Source organism: Oncorhynchus mykiss, chromosome 21 (genome assembly GCF_057628025.1).
Source record: "Oncorhynchus mykiss isolate SJ-2025 chromosome 21, ASM5762802v1, whole genome shotgun sequence".
NCBI lineage: Eukaryota > Metazoa > Chordata > Actinopteri > Salmoniformes > Salmonidae > Oncorhynchus > Oncorhynchus mykiss.
The window spans coordinates 21,192,739-21,217,552 of NC_143042.1; the positions used below are offsets into that span (position 1 = coordinate 21,192,739).

The following is a 24,814-nucleotide window of genomic DNA, read 5'->3' on the forward strand; positions in this document are numbered from 1 at the left end:
CTTAACACTGTTGCCCAAAGCTAACGTTATAAGCAGCCAGCTAGCATCATCTGTCTAGTGAGGCTCCACCGGACCGGGTTATGTGTTGTGAAGCTAGCCACAATAAGGATTAGGCACAATAGTGGAAATTGCGTTTTGCCTTCAAAATAAAAGTGTGTCATTGGCAGTGGTGCAAATGAATACAAATAGTATAATTTTGCCATACTTTTACTTTGAAGGCTAACCGCAAAGTCCACTATTGTGGCTAGTTTCACATAGATGTGTCCGACCACTATTAATCAAATAATAACTGTCTTATTAATTAGGGTTATTTTAGATGATGACACATAGCTATATAGTTAGCTAGCTAACTAGAGCTACTGAAACAGATTATGTCGTTTTGCTATGTTTTTGGGGAAGAATAGTGTTTGCATCCATGAGCTAGCTAGCTTTTTTTATGACCAGCACTGTAGGTGCGCGAGACAACTTTACCAGCATCATAGCATTCGTATCGATGAATCGTTGTGACATATGAAATACGAGTGATAGAGTAATCAATGTGTAATAATTACGTACAACATTTATGAACGCGTTAAATTATTATGTGACGTGCAGTCATATTCAGGTCCTGATTGGTCATTAAACTTATTTGACATGTCAAATAGTGTTAAATATTATATTATTTGACACGCAAAGACCCAAACGGCGTTCCATAGAAGTCCTGGTTGAGAATGAAACGACTGAACAAACGAACAACGAAACAGCACAGCAAGTAAGTGAAAGAAATAGGTTTTGATGATGTTTTACTGGTAATGGGGACATGCGTAAATGCCAACTAAATAACTTTTTGGTCAGTGTGGTGTGTGTGTAAACTTTATTTAAATAGGCAAGTCAGTTAAGAACAAATTATTATTTACAATGACGGCCTACCCCGGCCAAACCTGTACGACGCTGGGCCAATTGTGAGCCACCCAGTGGGACTCCCAATCACAGCCGGATGTGATACAACCTGGATTCGAACCAGGGACTGTAGCGACGCCTATTGCACTGAGATGCAGTGCCTTAGACCGCTGCGTCCGTGTGTGTATGTGTTAAATATTTAACTGTACTAGAATGCTTAAAAGGCTGCTAACATTTTAAATATTGGTTATCGGTATCATCTTTTTGGGCAAGGAAAATATTGGAAAACAGTATCATCCAAAAATGTCATATGCACCTGGACCACTATTTTGTTTTTGTGTGTGTGTTGAGAGAGTGTGTGTGAGAAAAATACTTTGTGTTAATGTGGCCTGCCTTATTTTGTGTGTCTCGTCTCTACTTATACATGTTCTGATTGTGTGTGTGTGTGCGTGTGTTTTGTGTTTGTTGTATCTCTACATATAGGTATGCATATGTCTGTATATATACTAATATCTTATCACCCTGTGTTTTCCTCCTCTAGGTGGAAGTGAGCCCGTTGGAGAATGCCATCGAGGTGATTGAGAACAAGAACCTGCAGTTACGGACACTGATTGCCCAGTGCCAGAGCAGGCAGATGCAGAACATCAACCCCCTCACCATGTGCCTCAACGGGGTCATCGACGCCGCCGTCAATGGGGGGCTCGCACGCTACCAAGAGGTCAGAGGGCAGTGATGATGTGACTGGCTTACATCGGTCACTCAATATTGTGTGGAGACATTGTCTGGGCATGCTAGATCTAGAATGTCAGTACAGTCTGTCTTATGTGTTTGTTTAAAAAGTGCGCAGACAGTAATACAGACACGGACAGGGACGGACGTAGATGGGGACAGACGGACAGATGGAGACAGAGACAGCATGAGACAGAGATAGACCGCAACCGACAGACCGCAACCGACAGACAGCAGCCGACAGACAGAGACAGACATACAGCAACAGAAATACAGACAGCAACATTCAGACAGACAGACAGCAACAGACAGACAGACAGACCGACAGACAGACAGACAGACAGACAGACAGACAGCAACAGACAGATACAGACAGCAACCGACATGCAGTCCTCGACAGACAGACATACAGCGATAGACAGATAGCAACAGACTTACATACAGCGACAGACAGATAGCAACAGACTTACATACAGCGACAGACAGATAGCAATAGACAGGCAGATACAGACGGAGAGGCAGACGGAAACAGACAAACCTACAGAGCGACAGGCAGAGAGGGACAGCGACAGGTAGAGAGGGAGACTGCGACAGGCAGATACAGACGGAGAGGCAGACGGAAACAGACAAACCTACAGAGCGACAGGCAGGACAGGCAGAGAGGGACAGCGACAGGTAGAGAGGGACAGCGACAGGTAGAGAGGGAGACTGCGACAGGCAGATACAGACGGAGAGGCAGACGGAAACAGACAAACCTACAGAGCGACAGGCAGGACAGGCAGAGAGGGACAGCGACAGGTAGAGAGGGAGACTGCGACAGGCAGATACAGACGGAGAGGCAGACGGAAACAGACAAACCTACAGAGCGACAGGCAGGACAGGCAGAGAGGGACAGCGACAGGTAGAGAGGGACAGCGACAGGTAGAGAGGGACAGCGACAGGTAGAGAGGGAGACTGCGACAGGCAGATACAGACGGAGAGGCAGACGGAAACAGACAAACCTACAGACGGACACACAGCGACACAGAGCGACAGGCAGGACAGGCAGAGAGGGACAGCGACAGGTAGAGAGGGAGACTGCGACAGGCAGGACAGGCAGAGAGGGACAGCGACAGGTAGAGAGGGAGACTGCGACAGGCAGGACAGGCAGAGAGGGACAGCGACAGGTAGAGAGGGAGACTGCGACAGGCAGGACAGGCAGAGAGGGACAGCGACAGGTAGAGAGGGAGACTGCGACAGGCAGGACAGGCAGAGAGGGACAGCGACAGGTAGAGAGGGAGACTGCGACAGGCAGGACAGGTAGAGAGGGAGACTGCGACAGGCAGGACAGGTAGAGAGGGAGACTGCGACAGGCAGGACAGGTAGAGAGGGAGACTGCGACAGGCAGGACAGGTAGAGAGGGAGACTGCGACAGGCAGGACAGGTAGAGAGGGAGACTGCGACAGGCAGGACAGGCAGAGAGGGACAGCGACAGGTAGAGAGGGAGACTGCGACAGGCAGGACAGGTAGAGAGGGAGACTGCGACAGGCAGGACAGGCAGAGATGGACAGCGACAGGTAGAGAGGGAGACTGCGACAGGCAGACAGACATAGAATAAGAAGGAGTTCCTTCAGACACATTCAAGGACATATAAAATCACACATTACTTTGAAATATATACTTAAAAATACATACAGTGGATAAAAGTCCTGAATCTCTGTACTCTGTAAATTAAGTGTTAAATGAACCCTTTCTTTTCTTTCCAAATCCATAACGGAGTGCCATAGCGTCGGAGCTATAATCACTCCTTTTCAAGGAGACCTCCGGCGTCAGCCAGCTAACTGTGTGTACTGTACAGTGGCTCTCGGTTGCGTAGCAACGCCACGCGTCGAGTTTGCGGCGAGGCTTAAGGGTGCCAAGTTAGCAGGGGTCTGCTCTCGTCATGACCGCCACTACCTCTCACCTCTATTAAACTGGTGGCGGCGATGATGTGATGAAGCCAAAGATGAGGATGTAACAGGAAATGAGTTTGACCTGGGAGAGAATAGCTAAGCTAGCTACGGTTGTGTTTGCGCAACGCCCACCTGTTGCTGCGTGAAGTACATTATCTGCCAGAGCTTTGATCCAATAGGCTCATTGTATGAAGGATGTGATGATATACAATGCTGCTGAATCTGTAGACTACATGATGTGACTGTTTAGATCCAGTAGGTTTCATGTACGTATATACCATGATATTCAATGCGTACATTTTATAAACATATTACTAATTTCAAGTGTGTACCATTGAGGGATATAATGATTATCTATACTATCCATAAAGGCAATGGAGAACGTCATACATACACATTTTGTATGCCTAATTCTCCATGATATTAATGTATGGAGTTGTCTTGAGGAATATTGCACACAATACACCATAAATCAGTTTCTTTATTAGGATAACGCAATTGACTTTTATGCCAATTTGTTCAGCCATAAATGAAGCCGATATCAGTATTCATATTTCGATTTACTGCTCATGGTTATAGTTCCAGCCCTGAAGGAGAATCCAGCCTGATTTAATATCTATTTATTGCCAGCATTTCATCTTTAATTGAGGTTTTATAATGATTCACAATGTCACTTGACACTTGGAGTTTCTCCTCCTATCTCAAGTCCAACCAGCACCAGAGAAAAGTCTAATTTGATGCAAATATTGGTTGTTTTTCCACCCTCGGCTATGGATTTCAGACAGTTTTATTCATACAGCCGCGCTATGATTCACTAAGACGGAATAAGTCCCTTTTTCTGTGGCTTTGGACTATCTTTCACAGCAGTTGTTTTGGTCAAAGCGACCGTGGCGTTCACAGCGTCACAGCAGGGGTCGTAAAGCTGTGTTTTGTGTCGGGGATAACGATCGGGAGATGAGCCTGCTACTGTAGCCTAGCTAGCGCTGTTACAATGTTCACATGGTGGTAATTGTGTGTGTTATTGTTTAGCTAGCGTCATGGTAAGAGGTTGCCTCTCACGCTCAGATGGTAGACACAGATAGGACCATGCCTGTTTAGGAGCGGGCTTTGACGTAAGCAGTGAGCTCCTCTCGCCTTTTGAGTCGCCCCCCCCCCCATATCTCTCTCTGTCTTTTTGGAGATAGCCTGCCACAACGTCCTTGTGAGGGAGACCAAACCCTGCTTTCTCCTTTGTGGCGACTCTTCCCCCTTTTGCTCTCTTTCCACGGAATATTTGAAAAGAGATTTTGAGTTGTTGTTGTTGTTCATTTTCTGATGTGTTTTTATTGTGATGCAGATTAAAAAGCCTCGACTCTAATCTGCACTCATCTCAAGGGTTGCAAATATCAACATCAGGGAATATGCAACAGACACACTCATAATTATGCAAAGCATGTTTACATTATGAATATTATTTCTTCATTTTTGTCTTTTGCCCACAAAAAGACATATATATATATATAGACAGACAGACATACATGCATGGTGACACAATGAAGTAAACTGAAAGCATACAATGAATTGTGTTCATGCAGGCGTTCTTTGTGAAGGACTACATCGTGAATCACCCTGAGGATGGGGAGAAGATCGGACGACTAAGGGAACTCATGTTCGAACAGGTCAGATTCCCGACGTTGGAAAACGCTAGCCCCACTTTACTAGGAGAACTGCTTAGCTTTTGTGATGATATTTCATCTGGAAGAGATTAACGTTAGCAAACAAAAATGCACCGTCTCCGACTCCCCCCTCCAGGCTCACATCCTGGAGTATGGCCTGGCCGTCCACGAGAAGTTTGTTCCTCAGGACATGAGACCTCTACACAAGAAGCTGGTGGACCAGTTTCATGTGATGAAGTCTAGTCTGGGGATCCAGGTTAGTGAAGGCCACTCAACAGGAGCACCAATCTCTAATCCTCAAATGGACCTTCATCAAGCCTGCGTTAGCGCAGCCATAACTCATGCTAGCATAAACAATAGGCCAATCACAGGTTTCCCCTCTTCTCTTCTCTTCTCTTTCTCTCTCTCTCTCTCTCCGTTTGCCCTTCTCTCTAATCCCCACCCCAGGAGTTTCCAGCATATGTGCGCGCTAGCCCCGTGCACTTCACCAACGGCAGCCCGCGTAGTTCATGCAGGAACTCGGTCCCCAACATCATCAGCCCAGATGGCGCTCGCGTGGTGGCCAGACGCAGGTGAGAAACACTGTCCTCGTCTCGCTTTATCTTTTTTTTCCCTCTTCCTCTCTCTCTTCACACCCTTCCTCATACTATTTTCTTTCCTCTCCATCTTAACTTCTCTTTTTCCTTTCTGTCTGTGCATCCTCTACTCCCCCCCCCCCCCCCTCTATCTCACTTCCTGGAATGGCACCATATGGGCATAGGTGGGCAGACTGGCACCTGCAGTGAGCTCTCTGTGTGTGTGCTCAGTGACCCTGCCAGTCTCTACCTGTGACATCCTACCTCCATCCTACCTCTTCACGAGCGTAATGAGGCATAGACATACACAGCCCAGAGTGAAATATACACACACACACATACACGTGCAAGCACACACAGACGCACATCCAAACTCAATCTGTCCTCTTAAAATCGTCAGCTTGCTAATTTAAAACTCACTAACAGTTACTTGTGATTTAAGGAGAGATTATTTGGCTGTGATTTTCTTCTGAAACCCAAATATTGTGCCTTTTTATTAGAATGATATGGTATTATGTCAGATGAATGCACAACCACATTCTGAAAGTAACGGATCTTATTTTCTCTCTCTCTATTTGTTTCTCTCTTTCTCTCGCTCTCTTTCTCTCTCTATTTCTCTCTCTCTCTCAATGTGTGTGTTATGTTTGTGATCAGTCCCCTCACTTACCCGGCTGTCAACCGCTACTCATCGTCATCGCTGTCATCTCAGGCCTCCAATGAAGTGAGCAACATCACAGGGCAGTCGGAGAGCTCTGATGAAGTCTTCAACATGCAGGTACAATTCCGAACTAATAAACCCGCAACCTCCCTTTTTACCAGAGTGAATTCCTTTTTTTTGTGTGTTTGCAAAAGCTCATGTGAGAAAGGTACTGATTTGGATAATTCCATTCCCCCACACGATCCTGGCTGTCTATAATTCTTAACTTGTCAGTGATATTGTTGATGTAGTTGTTTGTCCCTGCAGCCCAGTCCATCTACCTCAAGCCTCAGCTCCAATCATTCTGCCTCTCCCAACGTGACCAGCTCTGCTCCGTCCAGCGCCAGAGGTAAGACAAGCAAAGAGAAGGAGTAAGAGGGGGAAAGAGAGTGTGAGAAAGTGGGGGGGAGGTGAACCCAATGAGGAACAAAAATAAAAAATATATCACCTATTGGAAAGACACCACAATAACCCAAAACACACTTGAATGCTTTCTGGCCTTCCACACAGTGCTTGGTGGCAAACTATCTGACCACCGTGTCGGAGAAAAACAGACTATTTACAGACTCAAGAAGCACAGCCTGGCCATAGAGACCGGCCGTCACAGGCGGATCTGGCTACCCAGAGAGGACAGGCTGTGCACACTCTGCCCTCAAAGAGAGGTCGAGACAGAGCTGCATTTCCTTTTCCACTGCGAGGACTTTGCCGACATACAGGCAATTTTCTTCTGCAAAAAAAGAAAACAAATATGACTTTGAAAGAAAAACATTGGGAGAAAATAACCTCTCTAGAAGGAGAGAGAGAGAGAGGGAGAGAGAGAGAAGGGGAAAAAAGAAAAAACAGCTCATATCATATCTGAAATAGTATCAGTACTTGCACTGGGAACAATCTGTATTCAGACCAAAATACTTCACTGAAACAGAAAACGGTGTCCTACTGGAGGACATCAAGAAATCATTGGATGAGGGAAACGTGGTCGGAGCAGTCTTCCGTGACATGAACACGTCCTTTGACATAGTTAATCACAGTGTACTGATCTCCAAACTCCACATGTTCAAGTTCTCAGACAAAGCCATACGCTGGTTTGGTTCATACCCCCAGAGATTTGCTTTGTGCATGTAATTGCGATAATGTGCTGATATGTGATTCAATGTCATTTGAATTGATTATGCATGACTTTCTTTCCTTTTGTGTTCCATAAAAGACATTCTAGGGACGGTTGTTGACAATTTGTGTTCGATAGAAACACCCATGTTCAATGTGTCCATGTGTTTGCACTTGTCCCCATCCAAATCAAACAAACAAACCAAACAAAAGAGATGAAAATAGACAGAAAGAAATAGCACGAAGGAGGAGAAATCAAAGGATTACCGTTTTGTTGTCATGTAGTTAGATTGGTAAGAAACTAAGTGTTGTGTGATTGAAAAAAATGTATGCATGAATGCACACATGGGAGAAAGAAAGAGAGATGAAATGGAGACACAAATCAAATCTTGAGAGGGTGCATTGTTGATTACGCCTGGGAATCAGAGAGAATGTCTCTAAGCCCTATAAGAAGCTTGGTGCCACAGCCGGCCAGGTTAGGAGGTTCTCTAGAGGATTGTGACTATCTAATCGCTCCTCCAGCCTCTTATCTCCCCTCGCTCAGACACTCACGTGTTTCTGCCCGACGCAGATCATAAACATAAGAATACATGGAGACATTTCTGGATGCCTGTACACTCCCCATGGCAAGCTCCTGTGCAACCAGAAGGACCCCTATAAAGCCACTGCCAGGACCATAAAGTGTTTAGAGATGTACAGCAAACTGAACTGCCTGTAAGATTCCCATATGATGTCCATTCTAAAGCTAATTGCCATATAATGTGTAATGGAAAAGGATCTATGGGCAGCCAGTGATACGCTGTAATCGTTACTGCCTGCAATGTGTTTGCGTGTATCTGTGCACACGTGTGCGTGCGTCGTCTGTGTACACATTATCCCTGGAATGAGTGTCTGGCGCCACCACAATCTGACAGCCAGCCCCGCAGGACAGGTCTTTTATGTGCTGAGGTTAGTGAGATGGAAACAGCCAGGGTGGAGGATGTGGAACAGGGAGCTGTTGGTTGGTCGATGGTTGTTGACTGCCAGCTTCTATGCTCGTTTATTTGTGTGTATCGCTTTTCTAACAAGACCACCTTTTGCACTTGTGTTTTTTGTGTCATCATTGGTTTAACACCTATTCTCACACCCCCCCCCCCCCCCCTCTTCCTCTCTCTCTCTTTCTGTCTCTCTCTCTCGCCAATAAAACAAATAATACAACGTCTCTCCCCTATCTGATCTTGTTAACCTAGTTAAAGCATATGTATATTGTAACTTCATCCTACTGCTTACGGATACGATTATCGCTGGTCAGATTAGCACACCAGTAAATAACTAACGTTACACCGCAAGTCAGATGGCTCGTTGCAGAAAATGGTGCATGTTCAAAATGATAACCAGCTAACGTTAGCTAGCTACATTGGCAAAGATTATGTATATACTGACAAGATACGGTGCCTTGCGAAAGTATTCGGCCCCCTTGAACTTTGCGACCTTTTGCCACATTTCAGGCTTCAAACATAAAGATATAAAACTGTATTTTTTTGTGAAGAATCAACAACAAGTGGGACACAATCATGAAGTGGAACGACATTTATTGGATAATTCAAACTTTTTTAACAAATCAAAAACTGAAAAATTGGGCGTGCAAAATTATTCAGCCACTTTACTTTCAGTGCAGCAAACTCTCTCCAGAAGTTCAGTGAGGATCTCTGAATGATCCAATGTTGACCTAAATTACTAATGAGGATAAATACAATCCACCTGTGTGTAATCAAGTCTCCGTATAAATGCACCTGCACTGTGATAGTCTCAGAGGTCCGTTAAAAGCGCAGAGAGCATCATGAAGAACAAGGAACACACCAGGCAGGTCCGAGATACTGTTGTGAAGAAGTTTATAGCCGGATTTGGATACAAAAAGATTTCCCAAGCTTTAAACATCCCAAGGAGCACTGTGCAAGCGATAATATTGAAATGGAAGGAGTATCAGACCACTGCAAATCTACCAAGACCTAGCCGACCCTCTAAACTTTCAGCTCATACAAGGAGAAGACTGATCAGAGATGCAGCCAAGAGGCCCATGATCACTCTGGATGAACAGCTGAGGTGGGAGACTCTCTCCATAGGACAACAATCAGTCGTATATTGCACAAATCTGGCCTTTCTGGAAGAGTGGCAAGAAGAAAGCCATTTCTTAAAGATATCCATAAAAAGTGTTGTTTAAAGTTTGCCACAAGCCACCTGGGAGACACACCAAACATGCGGAAGAAGGTGCTCTGGTCAGATGAAACCAAAATTGAACTTTTTGGCAACAATGCAATCGTTGTCCACAAAGCGGCAAGGTGGGCTGTAATTCCTGCCTATCCTTTCTTTGGATTGGTGGATACATCTAATTTATTGTCATCTTCTTTTGAATATTCAATGAGGGTTGATGACAACCACGTGTATTCAATGGCGAGAGATGCTCTGCTACTAGCCTTAAAGTTGCCAGGATGTCACGTGTCCTACTTATATCAGTACACTCGTAACAACTTAAGCATTACGAAACATCTATTAGATCAAATAAACCTTACGTAGCAAATAAGCCATACATTTTTTTGTTGACCAAATTCCACACTCATTGACCTCCATACAAAAGCTTCATTGCTTGGTGGGCAAAACATCTAATAAAATGCCACCAGCTGGAGGGAGGGAGATATTCTGCCGAGTTGAGCTTCACTCTTCCTCTCTGCCATTAGCTCCTATCTGATATCTTTGCACCATGTTAATCTAGCCAGCTAACTAGCATAGTAGCTAATATAGCTAGCTAGCTAGCTAGCTAGGTAACACCACAGATGAAAGGGTTAGTTATTGTAATCTTTGCTAACAGGTCATATAGCTAGCTATCTGCTTAGCTAACTTGCTTATTGCATGCATGTCAAGGGCACATCAACACTAGCCTTATTATTAGTGAATTAACTAAACTAATATTTGCAACAGGAGTTTGATTTTGGTCACTGTGTCAATTCATCAATTTCTCAATACTGCAACTTTCTGTTGGAGAATGAGCTAGCTTGCTGCTGTTGATTTGCTTCGGCATTGTGCAGTGCTCGTGGCTCAGGCAGTGAATGAATGGCGGCTGGCATAGCAGCAGCTTTGCTATGTAGAGGGACTATCAGAAGAGCCGACATAGAGAAGGGTTGATAGCCTATAGACTAGAAAAGGCCAACATCGGCCCGATATATCGTCTCAGACTGTCACACCCTGACCATAGTTTGCTTTGTATGTTTCTATGTTTTGGTTGGTCAGGGTGTGATCTGAGTGTGCATTCTATGTTACATGTCTAGTTTGTCTATTTCTGTGTTTGGGCCTGATATGGTTCTCAATCAGAGGCAGGTGTTAGTCATTGTCTCTGATTGGGAGCCATATTTAGGTAGCCTGTTTTGTGTTGGGTTTTGTGGGTGATTGTTCCTGTCTCTGTGTTTGCACCAGATAGGGCTGTTTTGGTTTTTCACATTTCTTGTTTTTTTAGTCTATTCATGTATAGTTTCTTTATTAAAGAACCATGAATAATCACCACGCTGCGTTTTGGTCCGCCTCTCCTTCAACTCAAGAAAACCGTTACACAGACGATTATTGGTCGTTCTCTAATATGTAGTAATGTACAGTACCAGTCAAAAGTTTGGACACACCTACTCATTCCAGGGTGTTCTTTATTTTTACTATTTGCTACATTGTGGAACAATAGTGAATACGTCAAAACTATGAAATAACACATATGTCGTAACCAAAAAAGTGTTAAACAAATCAAAATATATTTTATATTTGAGACTCTTCAAAGTAGCCACCCTTTGCCATTCTCTCAACCAGCTTCATGGGGTAGTCACCTGGAATACATTTCAATTAACAGGTGTGCCTTGTTAAAAGTTAATTTGTGGAATTTATTTCCTTAATGCGTTTGAGCCAATTATTTGTGTTGTGACAATAGGGCTACAGAAGATATCCCTATTTGGTAAAATACCAAGTCCATATTATGTCAAGAACAGCTAAAATAAGCAAAGAGAAACAATCATTACTTTAAGACATGAAGTTCAGTCAATGCGGAAAATGTCAAGAACTTTGAAAGGTTCTTCAAGTGCAGTCGCAAAAACCATCAAGTGCTATGATGAAACTTGCTCTCATGAGGACCGCCACAGGAAAGGAAGACCTAGAGTTACCTCTGCTGCAGAGGATAAGTTCAATAGAGTTAACTGAACCTCAGATTGCAGCCCAAATAAATGCTTCTCTGAGTTCAAGTAACAGACGCATCTCAATGTCAACTGTTCAGAGGAAACTATGTGAATCAGGCCTTCATGGTCAAATTGCTGCAAAGAAACCACTACTAAAGGACAGCAATAATAAGAAGAGACCTGCTTGGGCCAAGAAACACGAGCAATGGACATTAGACTGGTGGAAATCTGTCCTTTTGTCTGATGTGTCCAAATTTGAGATTTTTGGCTCCAACCGCCATGTCTTTGTGAGACGCAGAGCAGGTGAATGGATGATCTCCGTGGTTCCCACTGTGAAGCATGGAAGAGGAGGTGTGATAGTGTCACCAGCAAAGCACCCCCTCACCGTCTGTGATTTATTGAGAATTCAAGGCACACTTAACTAGCATGGCTACCACAGCATTCTGCAGCGATACGCTATCCCATCTGGTTTGCGCTTAGAGGGACTATGATTTGTTTTTCCACAGGATAATGACACAACACACCTCCATGCTGTGTAAGGGCTATTTAGCAAAGAAAGAGAGTGATGGAGTGTTGCATCAGATGACCCGGCCTACACAATCACCTGATCTCAACCCAATTGAGATGGTTTATGATGAGTTGGAAAAGCAGCCAACAATTGCTCAGCATGTGGGAACTACTTCAAGGCTGTTGGAAAAGCATTCCAGGTGAAGCTGGTTAAGAGAATGCCAAGAGTGTGCAAAGCTGTCATCAAGGCAAAGGGTGGCTACTTTGAAGAATCTCAAATATAAAATATATTTTGATTTGTTTAACACTTTTTTGGTTACTACATGATTCCATAGTTTTGATGTCTTCACTATTATTCTACAATGTAGAAAATAGTAAAAAATTAAGAAAAACCCTTGAAACATTTGACTGGTACTGTATGTATGCCTGTAAGACTAATATATGTTGTTAATGTTTTTAAATGTATGTACATTTTAAAGTATTTTTCGTTACGTGTTGGACCTCAGGAAGACTAGCTGTCACCAATAAAATCTACATCTAAATCTCTCCTCTCTCTTCACCTTTCCCTCCAGGTTCTCCCCAGCTCCAGGACAAACACAAGCATTCCAGAGAGAACTCCTGCCTCTCTTCCAGGGAGAGACCCGTCAGTGCCATCTACCCCAATCCCCTAGACCCTGCACAGGTGAACACACACAAACAAATCAATACTCAGACAAGTACAGTTATAATACCTTAATTAAGATCTCTGCAGTCTGAACCAAAAAAGCTCTTCAGCCGGCATGAAATGTCACTCATAGTATGGATTTCTCAAAATTAAGACTGTAAAACCTGAACTCCACATAAGTCAAAATATCTTACTCTCCTTTATGGATTTTGTAGCTTCAGTATTGTGCTGTCTTGTTTGCTTTTTCTAGAGGGCGACCCCTCATCAAATAGGTGACACCACACTACCCCGAAGTGATCCTAACCTTTCTGCACCAGACAAAGGTAAAACATGTCTCATTGTCTTGTATGTCATCTCAGTCATTGTCTCCATCTCTCTTTCCAGTACATGAGTATATAAGCCCAAAATCATTACATCACCAAAGTATCCTGGGCTATGTGTCGTACCAAGACACTAGCGGCCTGCTAAACAGTCGCTTCTCATCCTAGTCAGTCAAAGAGATCATAGCTGTGGTCATCTGTCCGGACATGAGTGTAGTTGACAGACTGACCGGTATAGTTGACAGACTGACCGGTGAGAGTGTGACAGACTTTGTCTGGAGAGGAGACATCTGCTTCAATGACAGCCTCTCCCCATGAGGTCTATTCCTTCTCAGCTCCATCAGTATTCACAGTCAACAACAGACATGCGAGGAATCCCAAATGGCACCCTATTCCTTATATAGTGCCCTACTTTTGACCAAGGCCCATGGGGCTCTGGTCGAAAGTAGTGCACTTTATAGGGAATCGGGTTCCATTTTTGGACACACACACACATTAAATTGATGCTTTTTATATATTAATATCAGAACACGTGAAAACACGTTTATTCCCCAAGGGTTGATGGGATACGCCTTTTCGGAAGGTTATCCATATGTATAAATGCATATGTGTGTCAGTTTTTTTTTATCCACAGATGCCTGTTTTGTATATTTTGTATGTTATATAAGCGCTTTATATTTTTACATATTCCAGTGGGGCGGCATTTCAAATCTAGTTTGGAAGGGCCCTTGTGTAATTAAAAAAGCTCAGCTGTTTGATTGCTTTCTGTGAAACTTCACTGAAGGTTAAAGGTTCAGGGAAAATTAACTCATGAAATTAGTATTTTATAGAAAATATAAAACATATGTGGAACTTTAATATACCTGTTTTTTTTTTTTTGTAAATCACGGCGATCCACAAGCACGGTGGTGTGCCACTTTAAGGTGTCGTCGCTCAGCTTAAGTGGAAATGCGCAAACCTGCTCTTTTACACCAGTTTGTGGAAGAATGAACTTAACACAGGAAGAGCACCTTCGTATTAACAGGAGAGAACAGGGAAGTGTTATTTACAGTGTGATTTCTCTCACTGCATTCTAAACAGCACAGCGAGGGTTTACGATCAACTAAAACTTGTCAGTTGCATGATATTCAGTACATACGAAGATTGAGGTGTGGTTGATTGTTAATAATAATTCATCATTTGTATTTGTCCTATTTCACACATATGTGTGTATTAATTGGAAAGGTGTTTTTTTGCATATCACACTCTCTGAGACACCCTCGGAGAGCCGGGGTCACACCCAAGGTCTGCCATTCAACGGCGGTCGTGGAGCAATTATGATGAAGTGCCTTCCTCAAGGGCACATTCATCGATTTTTCACCTTGTCGGCTCGGGAATTCAAAACTAGCGACCTTCTGGTTACTTGCCCAACGCTCTTAACTGCTAGGCTATCTGCCACCCCCACAAATTGAAGGTGCAGTCTGTCAAATCTCCCCCTGCCCATGCTTTATATTTAGGCTAAGAAGATCTTGAAATGTAGTAACTCTGTCATAAATGATCAGTCACAACACACGACACGAATCTCTACCTCTGTTATCAAATGTTCTGTTATTGACTAGGATTACATTCTAATACAGATCTAGATTCTAGTCTACATCGTCTTATGTGTTGTGATATGTTGTGTCGTGTTGTAACCCAATGAGCAGTGATTGATGCATGTCTGTCTATATGTTTGTACACCAACATAGTGAGAACCACCTTCAGTAGCCGGAGTCTAGACAGTGTAAAAGAGGTCAACAACACACAGTTCTCTGACACTGTGGGAAAGTTGCTCTGTCCCCCTGTACCTCCTAGGCCACCATACTCAGGTAAACCAATCAGAACACTCGACCAATGAGGAATGGCACTAATCCTTTCCCCCATATTTTGACACCTGGTGCTTCCACCTGCTCTCTTACAAGGCTCGTTGTTACGCTGTCAACTCTCTGCTATAAACTCAGCTGCTCTCTTCTATTCCTCCTGGTTTGCTTCTATAAATAACTTATCCTTCACATGATGTACACATACTGTATAATAATGGTCTGTATTCTAGCCTGGGTGCCTGTCTGTTTCTGCTCTAGCCAACTTGTTATTATCCTGCCAAAGGCAACCATCTAGCACTGTTGAGTACACAAATTGTCCAGTACCAAAGCTATTTATTCCTTCGACGTTATTGTAAATTGACTTGCCTAGTTAAATAAAGGTTAAATAAAAAATAAAAAACTGTATTTTTTAAACTTATGAACAATAATGAACTATCTGACAAGCTTTGGTACAGGAGGAAAATCAAAAAAACGATCTATATGATTGACTTTGATGATGATTGCAGAAGAGTTGCTATAGACAAATAAATTGGTCAAGCTCACGTCATAAAGCCGTGAATACGTTATGAATGTCTTTTATCTGAGGGGGCAACCAGTCTAGAGGGCATATTTTTCCTCTGCTATACCGCCTGCTACTCAATAATCCAAACTATATATAATAACTATAACCAGTTAGACTCAACTATACTATAAGATTGTATAAATGAGCCTTCTCATACTATCTCCATCCACTTTAATCTCTGTGGTGCTTCAGGGGTTCATTAAATCCCCAAACAGCAAGCCTACACACACACACACATGCACATACAAACAAACATATACACACACAGTGCACACATACACACAGAGTGCACACATACACACACAAACATACACACATGCAGTGCACATAACTCCCAAACTCCCACTTTTCAAGCCCTGAGCCTGACACTTCCAGTAAACTTAGACTTATGTTATTATATTTTTTTAGTTATATATTTATTTTGTGATTCACTAGAGCTGACTTTTCCCCCTGTTGTTGCGTTGAATTGAGTGTTTTGCCCTCCAAAGAGCAGCTGTTGGATGTATAAACAGCTTAGTGCTGGCTAAGGACCCGCGACTGTGCGATTATTTGATTCATAGATGCCCAAACCTCCTGAAGTCCTCAGCTGTGGAGGGCTCACTCCAGTGTCATCAAGTCGACTGGTACAAAATGGTGGCAGGAGTTAAACGTGCCCTCTTTTCTTTCTTTCTCTGTTTCTCTCCGGTTGACTGTCAACAGGCTCTTCAGCCAAGACTATGAGGTCGCAGTCCCCTCTCCCAACATCCAGATCTCCACAAAAGGTTGGTGTTGTGGTGTGTGATTGCAATTGTGTCCTCTAGTGTTTTTCTGATGCTGCTGATCTGAATGTACTGTGCACTACAAATAGGGTCAGGAGGACAGCATGGGATCAGAACCCCAAGTCCTTCATTCCAGCAGTAGATGACTCATTTGATCCTGTTTGCCTGCATGCTTGTCTGAATGTGTGTGGGTTTGCATACATGCATGCTTGCATGTGGTACTTGGTGTATGTATTTGTGCATGCATGCGTCCATCTGTGAATCTGTGGTTACTGGGCTGTGACAGATGACACTGATCCGGGTTGGCCAGCCCAGCTAAACAGAACTCAGCTGAGTCCAGGGCCCTGAAAGAGTTCTCTCAGTATAGCATCCTGCTCACCACTTAAACCACACACATTCACAAGTTTAAGTGCCAGGCATTAAAATTGGTTAAAAATACTTATTGAGGAAGTAGAATGGATGTTGGAATGATGATTCAGGAGGTGAATGAGAATGGACCGGATGAAGCCAATGGCTGCAGATGAAGGATCCAGGGAGTGGACTCTGTAGGGTTTGGCTTTGAGTCTCAAAACATCATCTCCAGTTCTTGATAGTTAGGCTGCTGTGGTGATGGCAATCACTCCTATGAGATCCTTGGAAGAACCTAAAATATACTAGATAGAAGGTAGAGAAGGAGCAATGCAAGACTTCAAAAGGCTAGTAAGTAACACCACACGACATGCACTGCGGAACAGAGAGGAGTCTGATTAGCAATGAGGAGCAGCAGCTGATGCTTGTTGAGTTGCTTGGGAGCTGCGTTCAAGGCAACAGGTTAAAGTGTTGCGTTCAAGTCTGGTCCTCTCTCCTGAAGTTTTATTCTTAACACCATAACAACCCTATGTCTCCCCCACTCACATACCAAGAGGAAGAGCCTCTTCATTATATATCCCTGAACCTGGTACAACTACAAGTATTTGTAGTTGTCTCCATATTTTATTAAACAACTGCCCTGTACCTTTCCTATAATCTTTTATGGGTTGTTAGCTGGCTGCTGATTAATATATCCTGTTGAGGCCAATGGAGCTGTGTATGGACAGTTGAAGTTGGAAGTTTACATACACCTTAGCCAAATACATTTAAACTCGGTTTTTCACAATTCCTTACATTTTAATCCTAGTAAAAATTCCCTGTCTTAGGTCAGTTAGGATCACTACATTATTTTAAGAATGTGAAATGTCAGAATAATAGTAGAGAATGGTTCATTTCAGCTTGTATTTATTTCATCACATTCCCAGTGGGTCAGAAGTTTACATACACTCAATAAGTATTTGGTAGCATTGCCTTTAAATTGTTTAACTTGGGTCAAACGTTTCGGGTAGCCTTCCACAAGCTTCCCACAATAAGTTGGGTGAATTTTGGCCCATTCCTCTTGACAGAGCGGGTGTAACTGAGTCAGGTTTGTAGGCTTCCTTGCTCACACACAATTTTCAGTTCTGCCCACAAATGTTCTATAGGATTGAGGTCAGGGCTTTGTGATGGCCACTCAAATACCTTGACTTGGTTGTCTTTAAGCAATTTTGCCACAACTTTGGAAGTATGCTTGCGGCCATTGTCCATTTGGAAGGCCCATTTGCAACCAAGCTTTAACTTCCTGACTGATGTCTTGAGATGTTGCTTCAATATATCCACATAAGTTTCCTGCCTTATGATGCCATCTATTTTGTGAAGTGCACCAGTCCCTCCTGCAGCAAAGCACCCCCACAACATGATGCTGCCACCCCTGTGCTTCACAGTTGGGATGGTGTTCTTCTGCTTGCAAGCCTCCCCCTTTCTCCTCCAAACATAACGATGGTCATTATGGCCAAACAGTTCTATTTTTGGTTCATCAGACCATTCTACATTTTTCCAAAAAGTACGATCTTTGTCCCCATGTGCAGTTGCAAACCGTTGTCTGTCTTTTTTATGGCGGTTTTGGAGCAGTGGCTTCTTCCTTGCTGAGCGGCCTTTCAGGTTATGTCAATATAGGACTAGTTTTACTGTGGATATAGATACTTTCGTACCTGTTTCCTCCAGCATCTTCACAAGGTCTTTTGCTGTTGTTCTGGGATTGATTCGCACTTTTCGCACCAAAGTACATTCATCTCTAGGAGACAGAAAGCGTCTCCTTCCTGAGCGGTATGATGGCTGCATGATCCCATGGTGTTTATACTTGCGTACTATTGTTTGTACAGATAAACGTGGTACGTTCAGACGTTTGGAAATTGCTCCCACCTGGGAGACACACCAAACATGTGGAAGAAGGTGCTCTGGTCAGATGAAACCAAAATTGAACTTTTTGGAAACAATGCAAAACGTTATGTTTGGCATAAAAGCAACACAGCTGAACACACCATCCCCACTGTCAAACATGGTGGTGGCAGCATCATGGTTTGGGCCTGCTTTTCTTCAGCAGGGACAGGGAAGATGGTTAAAATTGATGGGAAGATGGATGGAGCCAAATACAGGACCATTCTGGAAGAAAACCTGATGGAGTCTGCAAAAGACCTGAGACTGGGACGGAGATTTGTCTTCCAACAAGACAATGATCCAAAACATAAAGCAAAATCTACAATGGAATGGTTCAAAAATAAACATATCCAGGTGTTAGAATGGCCAAGTCAAAGTCCAGACCTGAATCCAATCGAGAATCTGTGGAAAGAACTGAAAACTGCTGTTCACAAATGCTCTCCATCCAACCTCACTGAGCTCGAGCTGTTTTGCAAGGAGGAATGGGAAAAAATGTCAGTCTCTCGATGTGCAAAACTGATAGAGACATACCCCAAGCGACTTACAGCTGTAATCGCAGCAAAAGGTGGCGCTACAAAGTATTAACTTACGGGGGCTGAATAATTTTGCACGCCCAATTTTTCAGTTTTTGATTTGTTAAAAAAGTTTGAAATATCCAATAAATGTCGTTCCACTTCATGATTGTGTCCAACTTGTTGTTGATTCTTCACAAAAAAATACAGTTTTATATCTTTATGTTTGAAGCCTGAAATGTGGCAAAAGGTTGCAAAGTTCAAGGGGGCCGAATACTTTCGCAAGGCACTGTACATAGGCGTACAGGGGCCCATTTATAGCAACCATCACTCCTGTGTTCCAATGGCATGTTGTGTTAGCTAATCCAATTTTGACATTCTGCCTAGAAGGCCAGCATCCCGGAGTCGCCTCTTCACCGTTGATGTTGAGACTGGTGTTTTGTGGGTACTATTTAATGAAGCTGCCATTTGAGGACTTGTAGGGCGTCTGTTTCTCAAACTAGACACTCTAATGTACTTGTCCTCTTGCTAAGTTGTGCACCGGGGCCTCCCACTCCTCTTTCTATTCTGGTTAGAGCCTGTTTACGCTGTTCTGTGAAGGAAGTTGTACACAGCGTTGTACGAGATCTTCCGTTTCTTGGCAATTTCTTGCATCGAAAATACCTTCATTTCACAGAACAAGAATAGAATGACGAGTTTCAGAAGAAAGTCTTTGTTTCTGGCCATTTTGAGCCTGTAATTGAACCCACAAATGCTGATGCTCCAGATACTCAAGTTTTATTGCTTCTTTAATCTTTAATTATTTAAGTTTTCAGCTGTGCAAACATCATTTCAAAAGGGTTTTCTAATGATCAATTAGCCTTTTAAAATGATGATGAAACCTTGTATTAGCTAACAACGTGCCATTGGAACACAGGAGTGATAGGCTTGCAGAGGCCCATTATCAGAGACTATGTAGAAATTCCTACAATAATCATTTTCAACATTAACAATGTGTACACTTTATTTCTGATCAATTTGATGTTATTTTAATGGACAAAAAAGGTGCTTTTCTTTTAAAAAACAAGGACATTTCTAAGTGACCATTTTGAACGGTAGTTTATATTAGTGTTGCACCATTATTTTTTCACATACTATAACCATATACAATTTCAGTATCATGTCTTGATGATGGACTGACATTCTTGTGGCCTCCTGAGACAGGCGCGAATCAAACATGCGTGTGGGTGTGTGCCTGACTGAATACCTGTGTGTGTCGAGGGTGTGTGCCTTACTGAATACCTGTGTGTGTCGAGGGTGTGTGCCTGACTGAATACCTGTGTGTGTCGAGGGTGTGTGCCTGACTGAATACCTGTGTGTGTCGAGGGTGTGTGCTTGTGCATCTCTATCTGTTCTCCTACTAATGCTGTTGAGTGTTCTGACAGTACTTTGAATGTCTGTGTGCTATATGGTTTCTCTGTTGGTTGTCAGGCAGTATCGAACCACAATTGAATTATCTTCCCCCTCTATGTCGTCTCATGTTCTCATCCACATTGGCTTTCGCCTGTCAGATAACTCTGCTAATGAGCAATTTATTATCTAGCACCAGCCTGCATGTGACAAGGCAGTTTAAGAGTGACATTTTAACAGGATTTTACAAATCTGCATTGAGAAATTCATATTTTTTGTTAGAAAATAAAATACAGTTTGTCTTTGCACTGGCAGTTTTTTATAAGTGAGGCACAAACAGCAACACAAATACAACGCTGTGTGTGTGTGTGTGTGTGTGTGTGTGATAATGGGACCTGTTGAAGGTCTGCTGAGGGGGTCTTCTTTGATTGTGCTGTGAGGGGCAGCTCAGCGCTCCAGGCCTTTAAGATTTGTGGGGAATATTAACATATCAACGAGCATTTAGCTTCAGTCTTGTTGAGAGAAGTTACATGAATATTTCGAATTGTCAGACAGAAACATGAGTTTGCTGCGTCGCAGCATGACAAACTGTAGCAAAAATAACATATCAATTGTCCACTCCACTAAATCCAATTAAGAGTAACAAGATATAGCAGTATTTCCATGTAATTTCTCAGAAAACGTTTTGACAACGTATTGGATTCCTCACGCTGAAACTGCCGGATATTGTATTTCTCCGTCCCAATGCACACTGACGTATGATGAGGTGGAAAAAGCACTGTGGCACTGTCAATCTGTCTGGTGTCTTTATTCTTATGCTTCATAGGCTTTATTGTTCCTTTATGCTATACCTCATTAGGCTGTGAAGCACACATGTGCAGTCTTAAGTAGACTGTTTCTGTTTGAGCGATTGGCTGTGGTTGGTTCTCCGTTTCTGATTGGTTCTCTGTTTGGTTCTCTTGTTCGGTTGTGTTTCTGATTGTCTCTCTGTTTCTGTCTCTCCATAGAGTTCATTGCCGCCCTTCACGCCCTCACCCACTGAGTGCCAGTCGGCTGGACTGGTGTCCAACTCGCCCGTCCTCTCCGGTAGCTACAGCAGCGGCATCTCCTCCATGAGTCGCTGCAGTGTGTCCGAGGCGTCGGGCACCGAGGCAACCACTGGAGACCACCCCGCCCACCAGGGGCCCACCATGCCCAACTCGGTCTCCTCGGGCTCGGACGAGCTCATCCGCCGCGAGAACAAGACGCCGCCGCCCTACAGCGTGTACGAGCGCTCCAACCCTCGTAGGCCGGTTCCCCTGCCCCACAGTCTCTCCATCCCTCCAAGTGTGGACCCCCCGGCCCTGCCCCCCAAGCCCCACCAGCTACGCACTAGCAGCATGAAGCTGGTCCCAACTTCGGACCCTCGCAGGGCCGACGGGGTGCCCCATGTCCCCAGACCCAGACCTCTCCCCAGGAAGGTCTCCCAGCTATAGGCTGGGTGAGGACCTACAACCCTTGTGGGTTGATGGGTGACACCACTGGCGCGTTTTGCACTTTTTACACTGTCTTCTCTTCAGTTTGGTAATCCCAGGCTCTGCCCAAGACAGACTCAAGACTCGTGAGTCGGTCTCATTGTGAAGATCTTTTTTCGAAAGGGCTTTGCAATGACTGACTTTGTCATTCCGCACTTTTAGCTCCAGTACAGTAGTAGGTTCCACACGGTAAATTGCTGCGTTTATCTGAAGAAAAATGAAGACAACGAATTTAGGTGTTGATTTTTTGATAGATGTAATAGTCCCAATATATGTATATATTGGTTATATATAAGAAGTGTTTTGCCTTAAGTATTGGAAACAGAGTCTTTTATCCATGAGTCTTGCACGTTTTTGAAGTACACTGTACTTTTCTATATAGCTAAAAGGTGCTAGAGGTCTCATGCATATGCATTTCAGTTTATGGTAGTAGCTGAGGGTGTGTTCACATACATCAAAAATGGTACCGGAACAGGAATGAAAGATTTACCTATTTGATAATTTATTTCATTGTCATGACCATTTGAAAAGTGCTGTGTAGCTAAAATTGATGCCTCGTTTTTATTCTTGGAGAATTGTAGTCGTAACAAGTTACTCAGATATCCACCCCTTTCGTGATATTGAATCACTCAAATCTCTTGACCTTTCTTCAAGCTCTACTCTAAGCCATAAAGAGCTCCTTCCATCTTTGAAATCCACTTTCTTAGACCAATGCACATGTTTCCAAGAATCCATTGTTCTTGCATCTGACATGTGCCACTAAATTGAAGGCTGTTGCTCTAGTAAATGGTGTGTAGCTCTTATTAATTGGAGGCCATTGCTGGAAGAGGGGCCAGAGATGTGGACACACCCTAACCCTCCTGCATGGAGTGCAGTATGTATGTGGTGGTGGATCCTTTGGGGTTTACCAAGTATTGTGCCAAAGGAAGATGTGCTCTATGTATGCTGTAACGACAAACTAGAATCCTGAACCTGGAAACTGGAAACACTCCATTGACTAGACCAGCTGAGTTTGTACTAGCCCACAATAAAAACAACAGACTTTGAGACAAATCCAGTTATTAAGATGAAAAGTCATTGTAGGGGGGTATATGAATGACAACTGTTACAAGTAAGGAATGGGGATATGAGATTAGCACAAATGAGTTTGAATCTGCGTTAACAGTGGTTGCATCACCAAGGACTCACTCTACCTCTTGAGTTGTTATCCTGGCGACCACAATGGGCATTTGAAGTGCAGTATGTATGGTGGAAAAGATGCCCGCTATCTGCCACCCAGTAACTGCCGGCAACTCGTACACACACACACACACACACGAGAGCTGCTCTTCTATTTGAGAATCTTTTTAGAACACCATTTTTCAACTAATCATTGTATGGTCACGCTTGTACAGTACAGCCGAGTGAGTTAGAGGTGTTGTCTCCGTTTGACATTCGCGGTGGACAGAGTGTACTGGCATCGAGTCCTCTTCTCCTGTTCTACGGTAATCTAGGGAGTCGTCACGTCAGGTGGTTTCTTGTCAGTGTTTAATGAAGAGAAGACAACACTGTTTTTTGTAATAAAAAGTTTTTAAAAATGTGCGTAAATATTGATCACTTAATTCAGTACAACGGTTTTCAGAATTAACCTGGGTATGGTTTGTATGTTTCACTTTTGTATGTTTCATTTCCTTTTTAATTAGTTGTGAATTGTTTGGATCAAATATTCACATTAATCAGTACTTGAGAAATTGTAAATTATATAATGATGAGATTGTTGTAAGTATGCCAAATATACTACCTTTTGTGTATTACTATTATTGTAAATATTGTGTTTTTAACAAAGTGTAGCTAATACACATTTACAGCTTTGAATGTTGGAACAGCAAATTATTGTTATAAATGTCAAAAGAATGCTGTTTTAGTGAGTGTAGAAGTCTATTGTAATGCATATCTACACCTACGGTAACACATTTACATGCTCAATAAACTACCCTATGTAATAACATTGTGCTCAAGCATACCTCTAAATCATTCCCAGCTCTAACCTGCTAAAAACAATTCAGTGATAATTACTTCGATAATAGTTGCGTTGTACAGTGAGGGAAAAAGTATTTGATCCCCTGCTAATTTTGTGTGTTTGCCCACTGACAAAGAAATGAGCAGTCTATAATTTTAATGGTAGGTTTATTTGAACAGTGAGAGACGGAACAACAAAAGAATCCAGAAAAACGCATGTCAAAAATGTTATAAATTGATTTGCGTTTTAATGAGGGAAATAAGTATTTGACCCCTCTGCGAAACATTACTTAGTACTTGGTGGCAAAACCCTTGTTGGTAATCACAGAGGTCAGACGTTTCTTGTAGTTGGCCACCAGGTTTGCACACATCTCAGGAGGGATTTTGTCCCACTCCTCTTTGCAGATCTTCTCCAAGTCATTAAGGTTTTGAGGCTGACGTTTGGCAACTCGAACCTTCAACTCCCTCCACATATTTTCTATGGGATTAAGGTCTGGAGACTGGCTAGGCCACTCCAGGACCTTTAATGTGCTTCTTCTTGAGCCACTCCTTTGTTGCCTTGGCCGTGTGTTTTGGGTCATTGTCATGCTGGAATACCCATCCACGACCCATTTTAAATGCCCTGGCTGAGGGAAGATTTGACGGTACATGGCCCCGTCCATCGTCCCTTTGATGCGTTGAAGTTGTCCTGTCCCCTTAGCAGAAAAACACCTCCTTAGCATAATGTTTC

General features: G+C 43.2%; 1 protein-coding gene across 19 annotated transcripts in view; it reads left to right on the forward strand.

Annotated features, from left to right (window-relative positions):
* The window catches only part of LOC110500216 (dedicator of cytokinesis protein 4), a 147,546-nt gene extending 123,475 nt beyond the window's left edge, over positions 1-24,071 (forward strand). For 11 of the 19 annotated variants that reach the window (XM_036957601.2, XM_036957604.2, XM_090214189.1 and 8 more), the window contains 11 exons: positions 1,421-1,597; positions 5,114-5,197; positions 5,331-5,450; positions 5,642-5,766; positions 6,424-6,544; positions 6,734-6,815; positions 12,834-12,943; positions 13,176-13,248; positions 14,973-15,092; positions 16,348-16,409; positions 21,580-24,071. In XM_036957601.2, coding sequence (XP_036813496.2) covers positions 1,421-1,597; positions 5,114-5,197; positions 5,331-5,450; positions 5,642-5,766; positions 6,424-6,544; positions 6,734-6,815; positions 12,834-12,943; positions 13,176-13,248; positions 14,973-15,092; positions 16,348-16,409; positions 21,580-22,047 — 1,542 coding nt within the window. In that variant the 3' untranslated portion in view covers positions 22,048-24,071. The remainder of the gene's footprint in view (positions 1-1,420; positions 1,598-5,113; positions 5,198-5,330; positions 5,451-5,641; positions 5,767-6,423; positions 6,545-6,733; positions 6,816-12,833; positions 12,944-13,175; positions 13,249-14,972; positions 15,093-16,347; positions 16,410-21,579) is intronic. The other 8 variants (XM_090214193.1, XM_090214198.1, XM_090214194.1 and 5 more) reach the window with 1 other exon arrangement.
* The last annotated feature ends 743 nt before the right edge of the window (positions 24,072-24,814 follow it).